At 48.2% G+C, this 18,423-nt stretch overlaps 4 protein-coding genes and 1 non-coding gene across 5 annotated transcripts; 2 read left to right on the top strand and 3 right to left on the bottom strand.

The window, feature by feature from the left end:
• Positions 1-901: 901 nt before the first annotated feature.
• On the bottom strand, positions 902-1,993 carry BKA67DRAFT_649215 (uncharacterized protein; the record flags this gene model as incomplete). Its single annotated transcript, XM_046106008.1, has 3 exons — positions 902-1,491; positions 1,570-1,633; positions 1,811-1,993. The coding sequence occupies 3 exons, from the start codon at positions 1,991-1,993 to the stop codon at positions 1,016-1,018; spliced, it is 723 nt and encodes a 240-aa protein (XP_045953979.1). The 3' UTR covers positions 902-1,015.
• A 2,444-nt stretch (positions 1,994-4,437) lies between these two features.
• On the bottom strand, positions 4,438-5,785 carry BKA67DRAFT_662255 (putative extracellular dioxygenase; the record flags this gene model as incomplete). Its single annotated transcript, XM_046107962.1, has 4 exons — positions 4,438-4,497; positions 4,554-4,755; positions 4,809-5,472; positions 5,527-5,785. The coding sequence occupies 4 exons, from the start codon at positions 5,783-5,785 to the stop codon at positions 4,438-4,440; spliced, it is 1,185 nt and encodes a 394-aa protein (XP_045953978.1).
• Positions 5,786-8,698: 2,913 nt separating this feature from the next.
• Positions 8,699-8,795, top strand: BKA67DRAFT_t149. Its single transcript has one exon. It is a non-coding gene; the product is annotated as a tRNA-His (tRNA).
• A 1,819-nt stretch (positions 8,796-10,614) lies between these two features.
• BKA67DRAFT_694519 (C2H2 type zinc-finger-domain-containing protein) lies at positions 10,615-13,053 on the bottom strand. The gene is made up of 2 exons (XM_046109272.1): positions 12,448-13,053; positions 10,615-12,344 (listed from the first exon to the last, which is right to left on the bottom strand). Exons 1-2 carry the CDS (start codon positions 12,591-12,593, stop codon positions 10,817-10,819), a joined length of 1,674 nt encoding a protein of 557 aa, XP_045953977.1. The 5' UTR covers positions 12,594-13,053; the 3' UTR covers positions 10,615-10,816.
• Positions 13,054-14,345: 1,292 nt separating this feature from the next.
• Positions 14,346-18,329, top strand: BKA67DRAFT_594531 (uncharacterized protein; the record flags this gene model as incomplete). The annotated part of the gene is made up of 3 exons (XM_046105059.1): positions 14,346-15,554; positions 15,777-16,800; positions 16,855-18,329. 3 exons carry the CDS (start codon positions 14,346-14,348, stop codon positions 18,327-18,329), a joined length of 3,708 nt encoding a protein of 1,235 aa, XP_045953976.1.
• Positions 18,330-18,423: the final 94 nt, after the last annotated feature.

The raw sequence follows: 18,423 nt of genomic DNA, 5'->3' as shown, positions 1-18,423 counted from the left end.
TTCGCGGTACGAGAATACGTGTGCAAACGCTACTCATTGACCTTCCGCTTATATTACCAGGTCCCGTAGTAGGACTTGTTTCACCGAAGCTAAACTCATAACGTGTTAAACCGGCGGGTTCTCCTTAGAATTTCTTTAACCTATGTCAGCGGTATGTTTTTGTTAATGTATAGCTCAATAAAGATGGGCCTGGTTTGCAAGACGATGGTGAACGTTGATTCGCTCGATACGGTGCATCTGCCGTAATTAAAATCTCCACATTCCATTGAGGATTGAAGATCTCACTTTTTCATTGAACTCACAGATTGAAACACGAACAAGAGACGCTGCTAATGTATGTCAATTTTAGTCAATTGAAATACCTGGCATGTTATAATATTTCTCCAATAGGATCGCCTTGTAAGGTCCACCATGAAAAAGAAAAACATAAACCCTATCTTGAAGGGACCACCATGAAAGGACGACATAGAAATGACCGGTTCACTAGGGACCGCCAGGAAAGCGTCGTGGTATTTGGGACAGATTGATTGCACCAATCAAGTCTCGAGTTAGTGGCTTATACTTTCCTTTTTGTCCCACATAGTACCCTGGCACCCTGGCACCCTGGCACCCTGGCTCGGTGGATATGTTGCGCCTGGACTATACTATGGTTTGAAGGGTTGTTACCTATAAGGGGAAAATACGAGGATACTTTGACAACCTTATGATTCGATGCGCCAGGGTGAATGTGTTTTCTTCTAGAGTCACTTGCCCTACATCAGAGCCTCACCGTTATCAACACTTGCGGCAAGCCTTTCCGAGTTCATTACGTGATACAGAGTCTGTTAATTTTGGATCTCAACCTAAATCTCCAGTACTGGGAATCGCTGCAAACGATGATTCACATGTGATATAGGTGTGATATCGCTATCAAAATGAAATTCAACTCTGAAGAAACCTGGCAGCCTGATGTGAGGTTGTCTAGTTTGCCCCTTTCCTCTTTTCTTGTCGCATATTAAGCTAAGGCCGCCAGCAATTATATCGTGTTAGTTATCTGCCTTTCTACCGTGGTCATTGTGTCGGCAGCTTCGAGCGCTGCCCTCCGGATTTCCTCCCTTAAGCAGGGATGCTTGCCCAGCTCCTGGAACCGAGTCTGCCAGAACTCCCACCGCTTCGGACATACGCAGGGTGGCCCCTGGTATAAATAACCTCCTGGAAAGTACTGCGTGTCATCCTCTGCGACTTCAACGAGTCCAACATTCTCCCGAGCCCACCGAAGAATGTTTATAGCGCCGTATGCGATCCAGTCGCAAGCGATTTGAATCTTACACTCTGTATTTACGATGCCTTGATCGATGTCTAAGTCTTCCTCTACTGCTTCTTGCAACGCGTCTACTACCTCGTCATAGGGACCTAAAACACCTGCTCCTAGACATCGAGCGGCGAAAGAGTTCATCTTACGCCATGTCGCTAAGTATTCAAGAGTGAACTCCGCTCCATCCGCCATAGGGTCTACAAGGTGTACACGTTAGAATCATTGTTCTCTAATTCTGAGGCATTCTTCCAAACGAGAATGGCTAAGTAACATACTGTTATAATATCCCTCCACACATTGAGGAAACAATGGCAAATCTGCCCACACACGCTGATTGCCCTAAACATTGACATTAGTAGGGAGCTCCAGAGATAATTGGAGGCGCATACTAACGGTCCATACAAACAAGTTTCCTTTTGCAACTTGCGTTAAACATTGGATAACGCTCACGATATGTTCGTGTATCTTACTCGTCACGTCGGGACTCGTCACGATGTTGAGTATGACATCTCAAACCGCCCACAAATAGTCAGTGGCCTCCTCTTTTTCCGCCAGAGGAGGACAGCAAGAGTCAATACGGAGGGCGGCTTCATTTACGTTTTCGCAAGCAAGTGCGTCAACGATATCGATTTCCTGTGAGGTAAGGGTTTTCTTTTTAATTAAATTAAGATAAAGTAAAGCGTTTTTGTGTTCAGACATCGTGTGCCAGGTGTTGTAGCCGCAATCAAAGGTTTGTTCAAGATGATGAGGAAGAAAGAAACAGTGACTTGGGGGGCCTATATACCACAGAAGCGATTTAAGGCAGCCTTGCTTGCCTACTAACTAACCCCCACTTTTTCAAGCGACCAACCAGAAGTCGACTTGAGGTTGTTGGCTCAAGCAACTCAGCCCCAGGTCAATCATACCCACGAGGCCGTCAGTGCGCAACACAGCTGTCACCAACATTTGTTACGTTGGTAGTTCACGATCACTTCATTTTATGCTTCCCGGGCTGACGGGGATTCTGCCGTAGTTTTGTACGTTAGGAGACACACGGATCACGGGGTGTAACGCCCGGTATTGGCACGCATAGAATAAATTCCGCCAGTTCGGGTTTCCAACATCGTTTCTAATCATACCTTGTATGCATTCATAAATTTCCAAGATTGGTATATTGCATGAAACGAATCCTGGATGACCTGAGGGCCGTTGTGGTCCGGGTCAAGTGCCGGATGGAACATTATGCCTTGTTCGGTTGACTTCGCAAGCAGGGTGATGTATGAATACCGATGCCGACGAAGATGTCAAAAATAAATGATGCCGTGGGCTCTCGCCATTATTCTGCAGCTTCTCAGTCATACACATCTCTTTCAATTCTTTTTTTTTTTTTTCTCTTTCAAAGTTAGTTCCGAGAAGCACACTCGCCTCCTGAGGCCTACAAGTTTTACGATACATCCGTTGCTCTTAGTCCTTTGCCTCCTCTCACTTTGGTATCGTTGAATCATTTATCTCATTCATTATGTCTCTATTCTCTCGCTCCAGCAGCAAAGCAACCGGCTTCTCAGCTTCGTCTGGCAAGAGATTGAAAATCCCAATCGTTGACATAGATTGACTTTACGAAGCATATTCTGGTGATCCGGAAGATGGGGGTATTTCCTTGATTACAAGTACCAGCCCTTACGTAATTGAGCACCAAGGAACTGAATCCCATTCTAGCAAAGAGACATACAAGCACTTAGGTACGCTCAGAGAACGCTAAAAAAAAAAAACTTAGCGGCTAAGTATAACACCAGGACTGTCGGACCAAGTTACAAGAACCTTGAAGCAGCTGATATGAGGCGCCAAGTACGACAAGCTCGTTGAGAGACTATTCTGCAGGCGCCTACCTCAGAGCATATCACAACAAGCCACCCCAGCCCCTAAAAGCCGAACCACCTTATAATGAGTTTCCGATTGTCCCTTCCCCATTGAGCGGGGCGCCCCCCGGGAACTACAAGAGCGACCGTCTGGGCCTGTCAGGGCCTTTTATAACGATGGTGATAGGAATCAGTTCGATGTCAGTTACCACGATTTCCATCGAGCTCCTCGCGGGCCGCGGGATGGCACACCGTACCTTAAGACCGACTATAGCCTAGCTGAATACCACCCGGCTCCTACCTATAGTAGCGTCCGGCGCTGTTGACGCGTTCGATATGAATCTTCATCATGTTGGACTTGTGGGATGGAGAAGGTTCTCATATAATTGATTAGAGATTTAGTTTTGTGTGTTTACAGAGAGGCTGCTGAGGAGTTATGTAGTGTTTTTACGGAGTTATACTAGTTTGATTTATGTGATGTAATTCAATATCATGTCCACTGATTTCTATCTGATGGCTCAAAGCGAAATAAAGACTCATTCAATGATATAGTTACTTCGCTGACAGCGACGTCACAATAGTGTGTCACTCTCGGTCCGCATTAGTTGTGGACTTAAGTAAGCCTAAAACACTATTAAACTCTCAGTTAAACAATACTAGGTTAGGTCGTATCGTTTGGGCTAGAAAATACGAACTGCCAGTATTCGTTGTGGCTCTGGAACTATGCTTATGCTTGAAATAAACCCGACCAGCCGACAATGATCCATGACATCAAATACCGCCGTAAGAAATGACAATCTGATCCAGCAATCTCCCCAGCGAAGGCCGACGTTGAACAGCTGTGATGAAGGTGGTTCACCACTAATTAGCCCAAACCCTTAGAGATACTAGTTACGGTGGAGTATAAACCGGTGTTGCGATTAGCTGGCTCAATCGCGTAATTTTTTCAGTCAGCAATGAGTGTCTGTTAGTGTTTGAGGGTCGCTGCCATGACTGTCATTCTCACGACTATCGTTATCACCATAGTCATTCAATTTACAGCAATTTGAGGTTATGGACGTATTGAGTAGTACGTGGATGTTTGGACTGCTTGCGCAAAGAAACTCAAGTACCACTAAATGATTGACATGAAATTTCGTTGTGCCAGAGGCACGTCTTGATCGTTGCACTGAATTTCCAGACCTCCAGTTTCGGTTGTTCTTTCAGCATTGACTGCTGACTTGAGGCTATAATCCCATGAAAGCTAGAGATGTAGTTGACAATGGTACTCTACATGCATGGAATGGTCCTCCTCAGGGGCCTATGCATCTAGTGACGGGCGACGGGAGAGCCGGTGGGGAATGGGAACCCCGGTCCACTAGGCTTGCCCTGTCATCGAAAGTTAGCCACAAATGGTCTTGAATGTTATAGCAGGTGAGACATACAGTTGGGAATCCAGGACCTCCTGGGCCGCCCGGGCCACCAGGGCCACCCGGGCCGCCACCTCCGTTGCCGGTATCGATACCTCCACCTTCCTGGTAGTGAGCGGCAGGAGTGTAGTTATCCGAGTAGTCAGCAGTGGTGTCAACACCAATAGTGATGAAAGCCAAGAGACCATCAGTAAGGTCGTCACCGAGTATCACGTAGCTATTAACTCTGTCAATAGAGAACATTGGCATATGGTTCATTGCTTGACTTACTCAACGAGAGGATCATGCTCAGCAGTGGCCTGGCCACCAGCAATACCATCGTTGGCAGTGAGAGTGAGCTGCTGGGTGTTCGTGTTGTAAGGGTCGGTCTTCTCAACCTCAGTGATCAGTTCCTGGTTGAAGAAGATCTGGCCAATGTGGTCAGTCTTGCCAACAACGTAGGTCTCGTTGGGGAGGATGGTCGAGTTCTCGCTAACGAGCAAGTGGATGTGGTGAGCACGACCCTGGTAGTGACCGGGAAAGACCGTGTCGAACTCGACGACACCATCGCTGTCGGTCTGCTGAACACCACGCAGGAAGGTGGAATTCAAACCACCCTGGCCACCGGAAGAGACGCCGGAGTAGACTCCAACAGCATTGCAGTGCCAGATATCGACCAGCGCATCCGAGACAGGATAGAACGTGTTGATGTCAACGAATTGAAGATCCAAGTGGACTGGGACACCGGCATAGCCGTCTGTGACATCTTCGCGGATAAATTCACCAGAGACGAAGTAAGGTCCGATGGTGACCTCAGGAGCAAGACCAGAAGTAGCATTGGAGCCAAAAATAACGTCGAGAGGAGTGTCAAGGGTGTAACCAAGGTCGGAGGCATCGTGGGACTCGGACAAGTACTTGTTCAGGTCAGTGGAGGATCGCTTGCCGAACATGGGTTCTTCTCTCATGTCAGTAAATTGTTATAAGTCTGTCATATGGTGGTTACACCTACTGCTGGTGATGCCTCGCTTGGCACGGAGGGCTGCGACGGTAGCAATGCGACGCTCAGCAGCCCGAGCTTTTAGAGCCACGGCTTGGGGCGAGTCCGCGAGGTTGGCCATAGAGCGAACAGCCTTCTGTTGAGCTCGAGCGTACTTCTCGATCTCACGCTTGACCTGCTTGGCAGACTGGATCTCCCCGGGGTGGGCAATGGCGCCTCCAATAATGCAGGAGGCGGCCAAGGAGGCAGCAAAGTTCTTGAAGTTGACCATATTGAACGAAAAAGAATTGTGTCAGATCAAATCGAGAATGTTATGGAGTCCTGTGAAAGAATGAAGGACCTTGGATAGAAAGAAGTTTTGGAGATATAGTGTAGAGCCCCCAGGAGATCTTATATGCAAGTCTACTATGATGAACCATGGCGTGGCTCATCTTAATTGCATCACTTCTGTAATATTTTGTCTGCTTGACAGATGCGACCTCATTACGTGCGCTCTGCCAATGAGCATGGTGACATTAACGACCAGTGTCCTTTAAGAGGAGTCTTCGCCGGCTACAAGGCTGGTTTAGTTGACACAACGCAAGACGTGCTTTGCGGAGTGGAACCATCTCCAACCATAGACAGCATCAGTGCTAGAGTAATATGTATGTTTTCATTGGGTATTGTCATCTAGACCATGTATGCTTCCATCGGCTGGGCGTCTTCTGTGCCTTACATATTTGGTTAGTGCGAATATAGCACGTGTCGAGACCCTGGTTGAGCCTCCTCAAAGTCATGTAAATCTCGTTCTTCTGAATGGTACCTGTTTTTGACCAACGATGCTCAACTCATGGGATGAATTTCTGATGTTTGCGAACCCCTCAAGATTCTGAAATTTTTCTTTAGCCATCATTTCAGTATTTTCATCATAAGCAATTCGCCTTTGAAGACGCACTATATTCGTTCGATGGAAATGGATTAGAGGCACATGCCCCCCATACAGCGCATGGGAGTCTAATCCTAAACCTTATCAATTAGTAAATCTGTGGTTCCATCTACTTTTGGTTCCTAATGTCTATTTCGGGCCGGCAGATTGGTGTCGCATGATTTTGCAGTACAGGTTCACGTACACAGTGGCCTATAATGATTCTTGGCTCTAAGCTTGACCTACTGAATGCGGCAGCGGGAAACGGGTAGCTTACGCAAGCCTCGATATAAATACAGGGGACAATGCATGCCAAGCGAAACGCAATCACCTTCGGAACCAGATTGTGACCACCGCAGTAAGGCCCTTCAAAAAGCCGATTGGGTCGGCGGGTTGCCGAGGGCATTCTCCGCGTTCAAAGCTCCTCGTTGTAGAATGGAGCTAGCAACTAATATAGCCGCAATTCTGCACAGATGTCGCCATTGAATATGGACCGCCTCTGTCTTTTTCGCGATGTCAAGTGTGGTTGAATCAGTTACCTACCAGGTCAGGCAAAACTCTTGTCGAGTCCTTACAATCATAAGTAGAAGGGCATTACGCGTTAAATTGGGAGCCGACGTTTGCAATAACCGGCAGCTTTATTCCACGGAATTCCGCCACCAAGAATGAGCACTTTAGAGTTCGAACTGTGCCTCAGTCGTCAACGAGAATACTCGTACGGTGATCAACCGAAGGGATAAGATGGTCTCTTGGATCCACCGCCGTTCATGAAATCCTCCCAGCGAAGCACCTACAAGAACGGGAATGGAAGACACCGCTCTCGATATAGCCTTCTCATTCGCATACTTCTGACAATAGAAGATGAAGCTGATACAAGAGGAAAGAGGAGAAACTCTCAGACTTTGGTAATGAGGACGGCTAACAGGATCCGAACGGCACCCCCGGACTTTTGTAGATCTGTATGACGACCCTATTCACCTAGACAGAAGACTCATTCCGATTGAATGTTATGACAGGCAAGTAGGACGCACAAAATGTCACAAGGGTTGTAGTGAGTTCTTGACAGGCTGCTATTCATACAATAAGTATAGAACACCCCCGAAAGCTATTAAGCGCGGTAGGTCTAATGAATGAAATTCAGTAGAACAATATACGATAAGATGAGATAGGCTATCTCGCGGGGCCAGTGAATGCTCAGATTATATGACTATATGAGTGCTTACATATTTAGCTTGGACGTGGTCTTACACTTACTAATTTAATGTCTCCTTGAAGATTGTTACTGCCATTAAAACTGTCACAGCAATTACGTCTTTGCAGGCAAATTCATTTAACTAAGAGCCTTCAACAACAGAAAAATATATACATATCATTGGGTCGTGGGGAGCTTGTTCGCAGTGGAGATAAAGGTTCCAATAGTCGCCTCAAGTCTTACTACCCGACAAAGCCAAAAATCACACGCGCTAGCCCGTCCTATAACGGTGAAGTAAATGTGTTATGAGTTGACTGCATCGGCATCGCCCAGGTACTATTTTCAATCAGATTATCTGTTAGGTTTGTTATTAAAAACATAAAAATCATAACAAATGGAGTATCTAAGAACGAAGTCCAGGGTGTGTCAGAATTATAGGTGATATACAGAATTTGTTTCGAGCATTTGCCCCAAATCCGTTCAAGTTGAATGAGAGGACTAGATTAGGTAAGTATTCGAAGCACCATTGGGAGGAGCAGATCTAACACATGCTACAATGCCATGATCATGTTTTCGAACACACGTGTTATACAGTCACCCAGCTCCACTTAAAGCAATGTTCTTGCGTATGTATACACAGCCGCACTGTCAGGTAATGTATTCTAGTGCCAAAGATAGCATAGGCAACCCCCGAAAGGCTATCCTGAATTGTCGTTGCTCTTTGCATTAATCATTTTGGCCAACCATAGGCCATTGACAATCATACACGCTCGTGGTTGGAAGAAACTCCCACGCCCTGGGGCTATAACAGTATCATACTCGCCTCCTTCATTCCACTCTCACACCCACAAAACCATTATCTAATAGCCGCTAAACTAAGAGAGATGGTCGAGTGATTAGATTTCAGACTGAGTGATTTCGGATCAACATGAAAACTCGTCGCCCACCACTGTTCATTGTAACGACATCCGAGGTGGGAGAAGACCTAACCCGGACCTAGCACCCACAGAGCCATGAAAATTTGGAATATCAGATCTGCTAACAAGGTGTCTCTCATCCAATCACATCCAACTGTGATACAACACGTCGGTGTTATAGTATAATGGTTAGTACATCATGTTGTGGCTTGAATTTCAAACCAACAACTGATCCGTGAAGATCCCGGTTCGATTCCGGGTAACGCCATACTTTTTCTGTGTCTATATTTTTGTCGGCCTCTTTTACTCACATATCATCTACCTGTCGCACAAGAGTCTTCAGAAGAGTGAGTAAGTGGAGCTGGTCGCCGCTGTTTGACGCAACAGACGAAACCATATCATCATATAGGAGAGATGCAGAGCCATGTGGGCAATTGCGTCAGCAAGGTGGCTTTGGAAGCGCCACGAACGACTGCCTATTTCTAGGGAGTTAGACAGGTTCAAAAAAATAAGGTGGAATGATATAGGAGAAACAAGAGAGTATCTCAACCAATAGGAGCATATACAATGAGAATCTGTGTGCTTGACTTCAAATGTTACTCCAACGGCTTTGCACAACGTCGATTCGATGCCTCAAGTAGATGTATGTATGTGTGTCTTGTGTAGCAAATTTGCTGTGGTTGGTAGGCGAGTGCTATATCTAGTAACAAGGTCATATGAAGTTGATCCTGTACAGACGAGCACCCAGCTTAGACAATCCACAGAAAACAGGTTAGAAAGGATCAAACACTTCAATTGCATACTTGTTTGACGGCAACTACGCTGCAATTGAGAGGACCATTGTTGGTAGCGAGGAAACCGGGCTGGAGGGCCTTATGGAATGTCGCTTGCATCGAGTGACATGCCGTTGTGCATAGATAGTATGATTCTTCTTGGTTACAGTTGGTACGCACAGGCTCGTCCGCTATGACAAGCGTTTTTGTTTCGTGTTTGATATCGCTTAGGAAGTTGAAATGATCTGGAGGATTGCTTATGCTATTGATTTGAGCCCGATATTTGTCGAGTTCAGAACGAACTAAATCGCGAATATGAAATATTCAGAGAGATCGCCTAATATTGTTTAGAGCATAGGATATGATACAGGGTTGGTAAGTCGTAATGCATGACCTGCTACGATGAACATGGAAATGGTTATATCTCTAAGCTATTAGCTTGCAAAGCTTCATCTAGTTTATAGCCCATTGGGATCCACACAAAATGGTATTTCTCCTTATTCTCCCCGTTCTAGAAAGGGTTGATAAGCAAGCAGGCCTTCTTTTCGTTCGATCACCTCTGCTGACTGCGGATACGCGATAGTGTCTTTAATCAAGACGTCCCGCATCATGAAAACTCAAGCAATGAATGAGGCCAGTGGCGCAGACGTCCAGGTTCAGATAATTCACCTGGTTACACCCCGGACAGCATGAAAAGCTACGCCATGATGACAAGGAAAGGCTTCGGAGACGTATTTCATTAATGTTGTGGTGGATATGTTGGGACAATCCCAAGTGCGACTAATCCGACTTACGCAACCTGATTCGGTTTTACCATACTAATAGTATTAGCCTTGTACAATTTTCCTACATCGTAGCAGTTATAACGTTTCTTACAATTGTCAGGTTGTTCTATAATGTCGATAACGGTAGTAACATGCTGGGATTGGAAGACTATCCACGATAAGCCGGCAAGCAAGTCAAGGAGACTTTAGTCCAAGAGTTTTTGGGGACCGCTGAAAGTCGTCTCGGAAATCTAGTGCAGGCACGCAACGTTCGTCTGGGAATCTACCGAGTAAGTCGGCGTTGAAGTCAGCTCTGACCAAAAGTACTGGGAATATATTAGTCGATATTCAGTGAAACAGACAACATAATTCTGGCAAAACTCTGAAGCGCGCTGCAAATGAGAGTCCAAAGCCCCACGGCCTGGCAAATGTTACAGAAAGGTCTGCAGAGAGCAAGGCTATTGTTGTTCTCGAACGGCTCTAAACTAGCTTAGTGTCAATGGGCCTTACAAACATGTCAGGTCCAGTCCGACGATAGGGAACATAGGATAAGTGAAACATTGTTCTATTGATCATGATGTTTTATGTATTGAACCGCTCCATAATCGCCCAAAGGGCAGATACTTGCCTGCTCCCCCAGCAGAGCCAGCGTTCTTCGAATCACTCCTATATCATTGCAAAAGAAAATGCATCTTCGTGAACTGCGAGCAAGTCTGAACACTCATCACCGACCGCAACCATAATTCCAAGCTCTACAAGATTTGGTAGTTGTAGTACTTCTGGTGGTTGTTTTGCTTGTTCACGGTCCATTCGTTACGACGCTGAGCATTCTGCTCCCTCTTGCGGGCACGCAGTTCGGCGCGGCGAACTTCCTGCTTCTTCTCGTCTGTGACACCGGTCATACCCAGGTTGCCATTTGCTCGTGAAACCAAAGCACCATTGCGACCACGCTCACCACGGGTAGAGACCTGGTTACCCTCGCCGTCGACGTCCATAGCGTCGTCGTTACCCTCAAGAGCCAATCTCTCGAGGCGTTCCTCAGGCGAAGGATGGGCATGCAGGTTCTGGCGCCAGTATTTGTTGAGAGATCGGTGACCCACAGATTTGCCGTTCGGCAAGTGCAGCGATGTTTCGTCGTAGAAAACGGCTCGGTGCTTGTGAGCATGGGAATGCCAGCCGTCTGTCTGATGATGATGGCGAGGATCGTGGGACGAGTGGTGAGGATGCTTGTCAAGTCGCTCATATTTATGGAGGTGAAGATCAACAGGGATGGAGGTCAGCTCATCGGAGTCAACTGATGAAGCAGAGCTGTCGGTCTCCCAACCATCTCCATCTTCCTGCATAATCTCGTCACCGTCTTCGCCAACAGCCTTGGTTGCCCTCTTGTTTCCAAGCTTGGCGCCACCGACAGGCTTACCAGCATCTTCTTCTTCCTCGTCTTCTGATTCGTCATCCGAGTATGTGCTTCGGAAATCGTAGAACTCGCCAATCTCAAGTTGCTCATCCTCAGTTGTGAAGGGGATTTTGCAGTGACCCTTATCCCGCATGTGAGTTTGTGCAGCGAAAGCATTGCTCTTCATCTTGCCACAGTAAAGACACTCAGCAAGCTCTTGAATGCGCTCCTGTAAAGACTTGAGCAGGCCCTCTAGATCCACCAAGTACTGGTTTTCCGGGATGAACATGCCGTGTATTCTCTCCATATGGACAACACTTAAGGCGATGGTGGGCGAGTCGTAGTTGCAGAACAGACATGACTTTAGAGTCAAGGTAGGAACAGGTGTGGCTGCACTTGAGACGTCGCCTTGGCTTGCAGTATCCGAAATGGTATGTTCTCTAGATTGTTGAGCCTCTTCGGTAGGCGCGGGGTTCGATGGGCGTTTGACTGGAGACGGCCTCTCATTTGAGATGTTTGCCTTCTTTAGGCCTTCAACGACCTCGCTGAACTCATCTTCGGCATCTGAGTCGACTTCCTCCTTGGGCAGCGGCTCGCCCAGGGAGAAGGTTGAGCTCACAATGGTGCTTGCAGCGTCGTCGCCAGCGACACTACCCTCAGCGCGACGCTGCATGGCCAACTCTTTCGCCTTGTGCTTAGCGCTTCCAATGTGGTTCTTGTAGGCGTTTTCGCTGAAGTAGGACTTCTCACAAGCGTCACAAACCTGCTGGAATCCGGCACGATCGGCTTCGGCGTCCGTGGCAGCGCGGGCTTGCAGGACTTTTTCGGTGAAGACTTCGGATGAAATGGGGGGTAGCGATGCAACGCGACGTTTGAGGTTATACCGACTGTTGTAAGTGAGGCACATGTTAGCACTGAGGTTATGCCATGACGTACTGCAACGCAAACCACATTTCTGGCGCAATCGTGTGCAGTTAAAAGATGACTTACTGCCAATCACTCTTCATGTGGCCCTTCTGTGTATCGGCAAGTCGAAAGGCAACCTGACAAGTATTGCAGGTGAATTGGTGCGAAGACGTGTCGGGTTTGCCAGAGAAGCCGGATGAGGCATTGCGACTGCCCGCGATAGACGCCATCTTGATTGATTTGGAATGTTGATCAAAGAGGATCGGTTGTTCGGCGGGGGTCTGGATCACAAACAAGAGTGAACAATACGCAGGAGATGTCGGAGAAGACGGGAGTGAAGTCAAGAGTCAGTTGAATGCCGTGAGGAACAGCAAGGTCCGGCAGGATTGTTTTGTCTTGTCTGTGGACGCCAAAAGAAGTATGACAGAAGTCACAGGTGTAAGTGGCGGTTATGAGGGGTTCTTTTTTTTATGGAGTTTCCAAAAATCTCGACGCCCAAGGAAAGCGAGGATTAGTAAAAAGAACGAGCCCGAGCTTAGACTATCTTTATTCTGCAACAGTCATAGACTTGCCAATGACCTAATTTCTAACAAAAAGGGAAGTATTCTACCCTCAGGCACGCGGACATCAGGTCAGGAGGACCTTTTCCCTTCAGACCCTTTCACAAAAATTCCGGCAGGTGGCGTTGGTGGGGGTTTTCGTAGATTTCTCAGGTTTTATCGCTTATCAAGACATGTACGTCAAGGGCAATGCCAGGGCTCATGCTTGGCGATACTAGCTGGATCCATAAGGCATCTTACAGTAGATACATACTACGTGCTTGGTATCCTATGTGTGTAACTTGCCTCCCGACTGGTGGGTATTCGTTGGGTGGGTGCCCAAGACTTCTTCTTATTCAGCAATGTGCTCAGCGCCAACGGGCTCCAACATTTTCTCATGGGGAACGAGATTGACCATGTCAACTTGTCGAACCGTCACCGCGGGTTGGACAGAAAGTCAGCATCCTGTACATGATTGAAACAATGATCCAGTCTTACTGCGTCTGGCAGAAATCGAGACGTGAAAAATAGCCCTCCCCCTATTTAGCATTTTATTTCCCATTCTAATTAGCATCCTGTTACCGGTATATATGCTGCGTATCACAGCTTTGGCCAACAATACAAACTTGGAAGTAGTATCTACCCAGTACTCATCGTCGACTGAGGTGGCAACTTGAACTAAACCCCAGCAGCTTTTAGTACCGATGATTGAAGTGGGTGGATTATGGATTGTGTATGTATGGATTATAGCGGGGACCCGGTTACTTGACTACCTGCAAGGAGCATCGGAGTCGTTCTCCTCGAGCCCCATCGTTAATCGTTACACAAACCAACCATACAATCACCCGACCTTGTGGTCGCCCAGGCTGCCAGGCGCTGTGGCACTGCCGTAGCATTGCGAAACGGTGGAACCTTCCATCGCATGTACACAGTAGGTTAGGTTAGTACAGTAAAACGGGCAACGGGCCGTGCTGGATGGAGGCTGTAATAATCCGTACGCAAATGACAGATGAGCACCGAGGCACCAGCACCAGCACCAGCGCCAGCGCCAGCGCACCCGGATATCCACGCTTGGTACTGACCTGGGACTCGAAAGCTGCACCGGCACCCCCGGTTGGTTGATCGGCGCAGCATTGCGTGCAGCTTAATCCTATATTCACTTCAGGTGCAGTTGTTTCGTACCGCCCGGTATCTCAGCCGTTGACAGCTTGTTATTTTCTTTCCTGCGGGCAGTTTTGAGCCATCACATCACTCAATCCCAACTGTATATCAACCAAATCTTCACGTACACCAAGCGAAGTGCTTGTTCTAGACCCAACAGCACGTCATTGGCCCGGCTGGCAAGGAAGCCTCGACCAACTTAGTTTCTGATCTTCTCAACGAGGCTGATTGCCCATGAGTCCTACTTAGCCAGCATTCCCCTATCCTTCGCGTTTCGATGATATGACTCCGCAGGCTTCCAACAACGGCCATGGCCGAGGGCATGCTGATCTCGAGGCGGAGATCCTAGCCGCCCTATGGGAAGAAGTTCCTTTCCCTCGCCTCCCGTACGACGCGCCGCCCGAGCTGAAAGAACTGGTCGTCGAAATCGAGAATCCCAGACGAGTATACTCAATACACCGTGCGACGCGCCGACACAATCTGCAACTGCTTGTCGAGAAGTTCATATCACAATTACGCTATGGCTGCGGCTACGACGATTGCCCAACATCATCATGCTTCAGCTGCAGGAGGCGCCTGGCTGGCAAGGCTCCCATACGACGATACAGTCCCGTGAGTGCGCGCACGTTGGCTATCCACATGGCAAGCCAGGACAATCCAGAACAGTACCTGTGCCCCAATCTCGACACGAAAAGGAATCCTAGCGACGCCATCAAGCCTTTGATCTTTGGACCAAAACCTCGCATCACGAAAAGCCATCCTGGCGAAAGTCGGAAAGTGAAGAGGTCAAATGCCAGTCCGCGTAATGTCTCGGCAGAGGAAAGGGAGAACATCCGCCGTCACTTGCCGCCCACTCAAGAGAATCCAGCGTCAAAGCCGAGCCTGGTGGCATCGAAGCGCAACCCAACCCAAAAGAAAACTCATAATCATGGTCAGGAATCCGAGTTCGACCTGTCGCCGCCTTCGAATGAGGTCCAGGGGGTTTCCATAAACGAACGGCCTGTTCGCAAGGACTACCGTTCATTTGCAGCAAATGTCTTCGGATCGGTCGCATACAAAATGTTGGAATGGATGACACCCAGCAATATCGACGCCATATCTGACAAGGCTGCCGCGATCCTGGAGCAAAGAGCCCACCCCGGCGGCAACAATGAACGTTCAACACCAAATGACTCTGACGATGAACTGTTCGTGCCCTCAAATAACTCATCAGCTGAGCTGGAGGACTCGGACTTGTCACCAAGGCAGAATATGGATCGTGACCAAGACCCATGGATCCTCGAACCGATTTCTTTAACCGATCCGCGACGAGACACTTCATCATTGAACGGCAATAGCAATGCTAATGGCAGCACGCGCCCGCCTCAATCAAGGACGAATTCAGGTAATCGGGCTCGGACCCCATCGAAGCCCAAGTCACTATCAATGGACCATGCCGCAGGAGTTCGAGTAGATGGCAACATACACGAGCCTATTTCTCCCATATCCATAGTATCGAAAAACGCCAACACTCCAAAAAGGCTTGTCAGAACGACTTCAAAGATTATGCGCCAGCGGTCGAGCGAGCGACTTACCAATGGCACAGGTGACGAGCAAGGGCTGCGTCTCTCATCCAACGCATGTGAGCATCATGACCGGGAATCACGGTCTCCTGCGGCGGTGAATGGGTTTGTCGCAGGTGATAAAGAACCGTTTCGGCCTTCTATCAACCAGAGCGGTTTCAGTAAAGTCCCATTAGACCAAGAAAATCCGGGCGGAACAGCTGAAGCGGAGCTCCCGCAGTCATTGTCACGCCTCAACACGGATTTAATCGATTTCCTCTGTGACGTTCTGCAACAGGATGGGACATTGGAAAGTCACCTGCTTGAACCGCCGACCATTTCTAGACCCTTCAAGGGTTCCAAGTCTTCGAATCCTCTAAGAAGGCAGAAAACTATGCAAAAGACAAGTCCCCAGCACCTAAAATTTGAGTGGAAATTGTTTGTTGAACAAAGCATTTTCAATGTTCTCAGCGATCCTTGTGCCATTCTTGCGTCATTTGCGACACAGGACGGTCTAATCGACTCGCAAACGCTGTGGTATCGCATGTTACGAATGACCAGAGCTGCGCCAAGCTTGGTATTCGACAGTCTGTGGCAAGCATCGGCAAGCCTGTTTGCTCCACCGAAGGCTCTGCGGTCACCGCGATCACTTAACGCTACCCTTGTCCCTAAGCATCACAGGATTTCTCTGTCAAATGAGGAAGCTGGGTTCTTGTTGTCGGTTTGTTTTCACGCTCTTGTAGCCGCAGCTCCTCTTGTGGACAATGCAACAGAACTTTTTGATATGTCACGGAATCGATCGCGTGGCTCCAGCACTGGGCAGAACATTCCATTATTTCTCGAGTATGAGGATGCATTTACCGACGAGTTGGCCGTTCGATTAGCCAGGAGGCTTCTCGCGGCCATTTCAACGCGCATATACTTCGATGATCTCGCAGAGCAAGACAGAGACCCCGAAGAGGGTTCAGAGCACACAGCTGTTCTCGATATTTTCCTTTCACACCTAGAACCTGGCAGAGACATTTCCTCGGCCTTGCCAGATTTCCCATTTACTGAACGCGAGATACACGAGAAACGCGTCCCAATCCTACTTCTCGACTGGGCACGTACTGTTATGCTTTGTGAATGGCAGGGAAATCCGGAGGTCCCGGGTGACGGCCCATTTGGTGGCGCTCTCTCACTGATTGCTGCCATGCGTAAGTAAACGTTCGTGACAATTCTTTTAGAAACAAGCCGCTCATTTCTCATAGACCAAAAACGCAAGTCCCTGCTCCTGGGAGATGCCGTCTTCCGCACCGAGTATTTCGGGGACAGACTAGATTCCATTGAAACGCCGGTTACTTGGCTGGCGTGCAATACTTCAAGGCAAAAAGCCCATCTCCTTGATCATCCATACATGTTCTCTTCTCCTTCACTAGTGACCTACTTTCGCGCAATCAACTTTTCACGAATGAGTCGGGCCTACGAGGAGTCTAGCTCACTGCAGACCAGGATAAGTGCAATAGTTGCGCCAGATAGTCTCGTGACTGATCGACACCAGAAAGATGTGCTTCAGGATTTGCTCAAGGTCGCCTCTTCGAAGTTCCTAATTCTTGATATTGGCAGAAAGACAGTTATCCGGGACGCGTTCGATCAGTTATGGAGGAGGCAAGAGCGCGAACTTCTGCGGCCCTTGAAAATCCACCTCGGTGAGGATAGCGGAGAAGAAGGGTTTGATTCTGGAGGTGTCCAACAGGAATTCTTCAGGCTTGCCATTGCGGAAGCCTTAAATCCAGATTATGGTGCCTTTACAGTTGACGACAGGACACGGATGACGTGGTTCCAGCCCGGATCATTACAGCCAGAATGGAAATTTGAGCTCGTGGGATTGCTCATATCCTTAGCCGTTTTCAACGGCTTGACACTTCCCATCACATTTCCGAAAGCACTATACATGAAGCTTCTTAACGAATCCGTCACGGAGCTTCACCATATTGCAGATGGCTGGCCGGATCTTGCCAATGGGCTCACAACATTACTCGAATGGGACGAAGCCGATGGTTCAGTGGAAGACATATTCGCACGCACTTACGAGTTCTCAATCGATATGTTCGGCCAACCTATATCGCGCCAAATGGAGCCAACCAATAATATCTCCTGGCCTCAATTCCCTCAGTACCCATCCGCTGAAACGCTTGCTTCAGGAAACCCTGAAGATGCACCACTCGTTACCGGCGACAACCGTGAAGCCTACGTGAGCGACTATATCCGCTACCTCACGGACATTAGTGTCGCGCCTCAATACAAAGCATTCGCACGCGGGTTCCGCACTTGTCTCAGCACTAAATCGTTACGACTACTCACGCCGCCACTCCTACAATCCATGGTTGAGGGTACCCAGGAAATTGACATTGCCGAGCTTCGTCGTGCAGCACGTTATGTAGGCTGGGATGCCTCACACCGTACTGTGCGCGACTTCTGGAGCATCGTCAAGCGCTACGACGACCATATGAAGCGCAAGCTGCTTGAATTCGTCACGGCGAGCGATCGTGTGCCTGTCGGTGGGATGCGAAATGTCCAATTCGTTGTTCAGCGCAATGGCGCCGAGGAGGGCGACGCGGGGCATTTACCAACCGCCTACACGTGTTATGGTACCCTGCTGTTACCAGAATACAGAGATAGGGAAGTGCTGAAGGAGAGGCTAGGGATGGCATTGGAAAATGCGCAGGGCTTTGGCTTTGCCTAATAAACAGGCTGGGGTATAATCATATATGCCATTCATTCAATGTAGAGATATTAGGGAAGAAGAGACATCATCATTGGGTCCTTTAAGCGCCATG

The sequence above is a fragment of the Truncatella angustata genome, assembly GCF_020726525.1.
Source record: "Truncatella angustata strain MPI-SDFR-AT-0073 chromosome Unknown BKA67scaffold_8, whole genome shotgun sequence".
NCBI lineage: Eukaryota > Fungi > Ascomycota > Sordariomycetes > Amphisphaeriales > Sporocadaceae > Truncatella > Truncatella angustata.
Note: the sequence above shows the minus strand (reverse complement) of the source record. Positions and strands in the feature narration are given on the sequence as shown.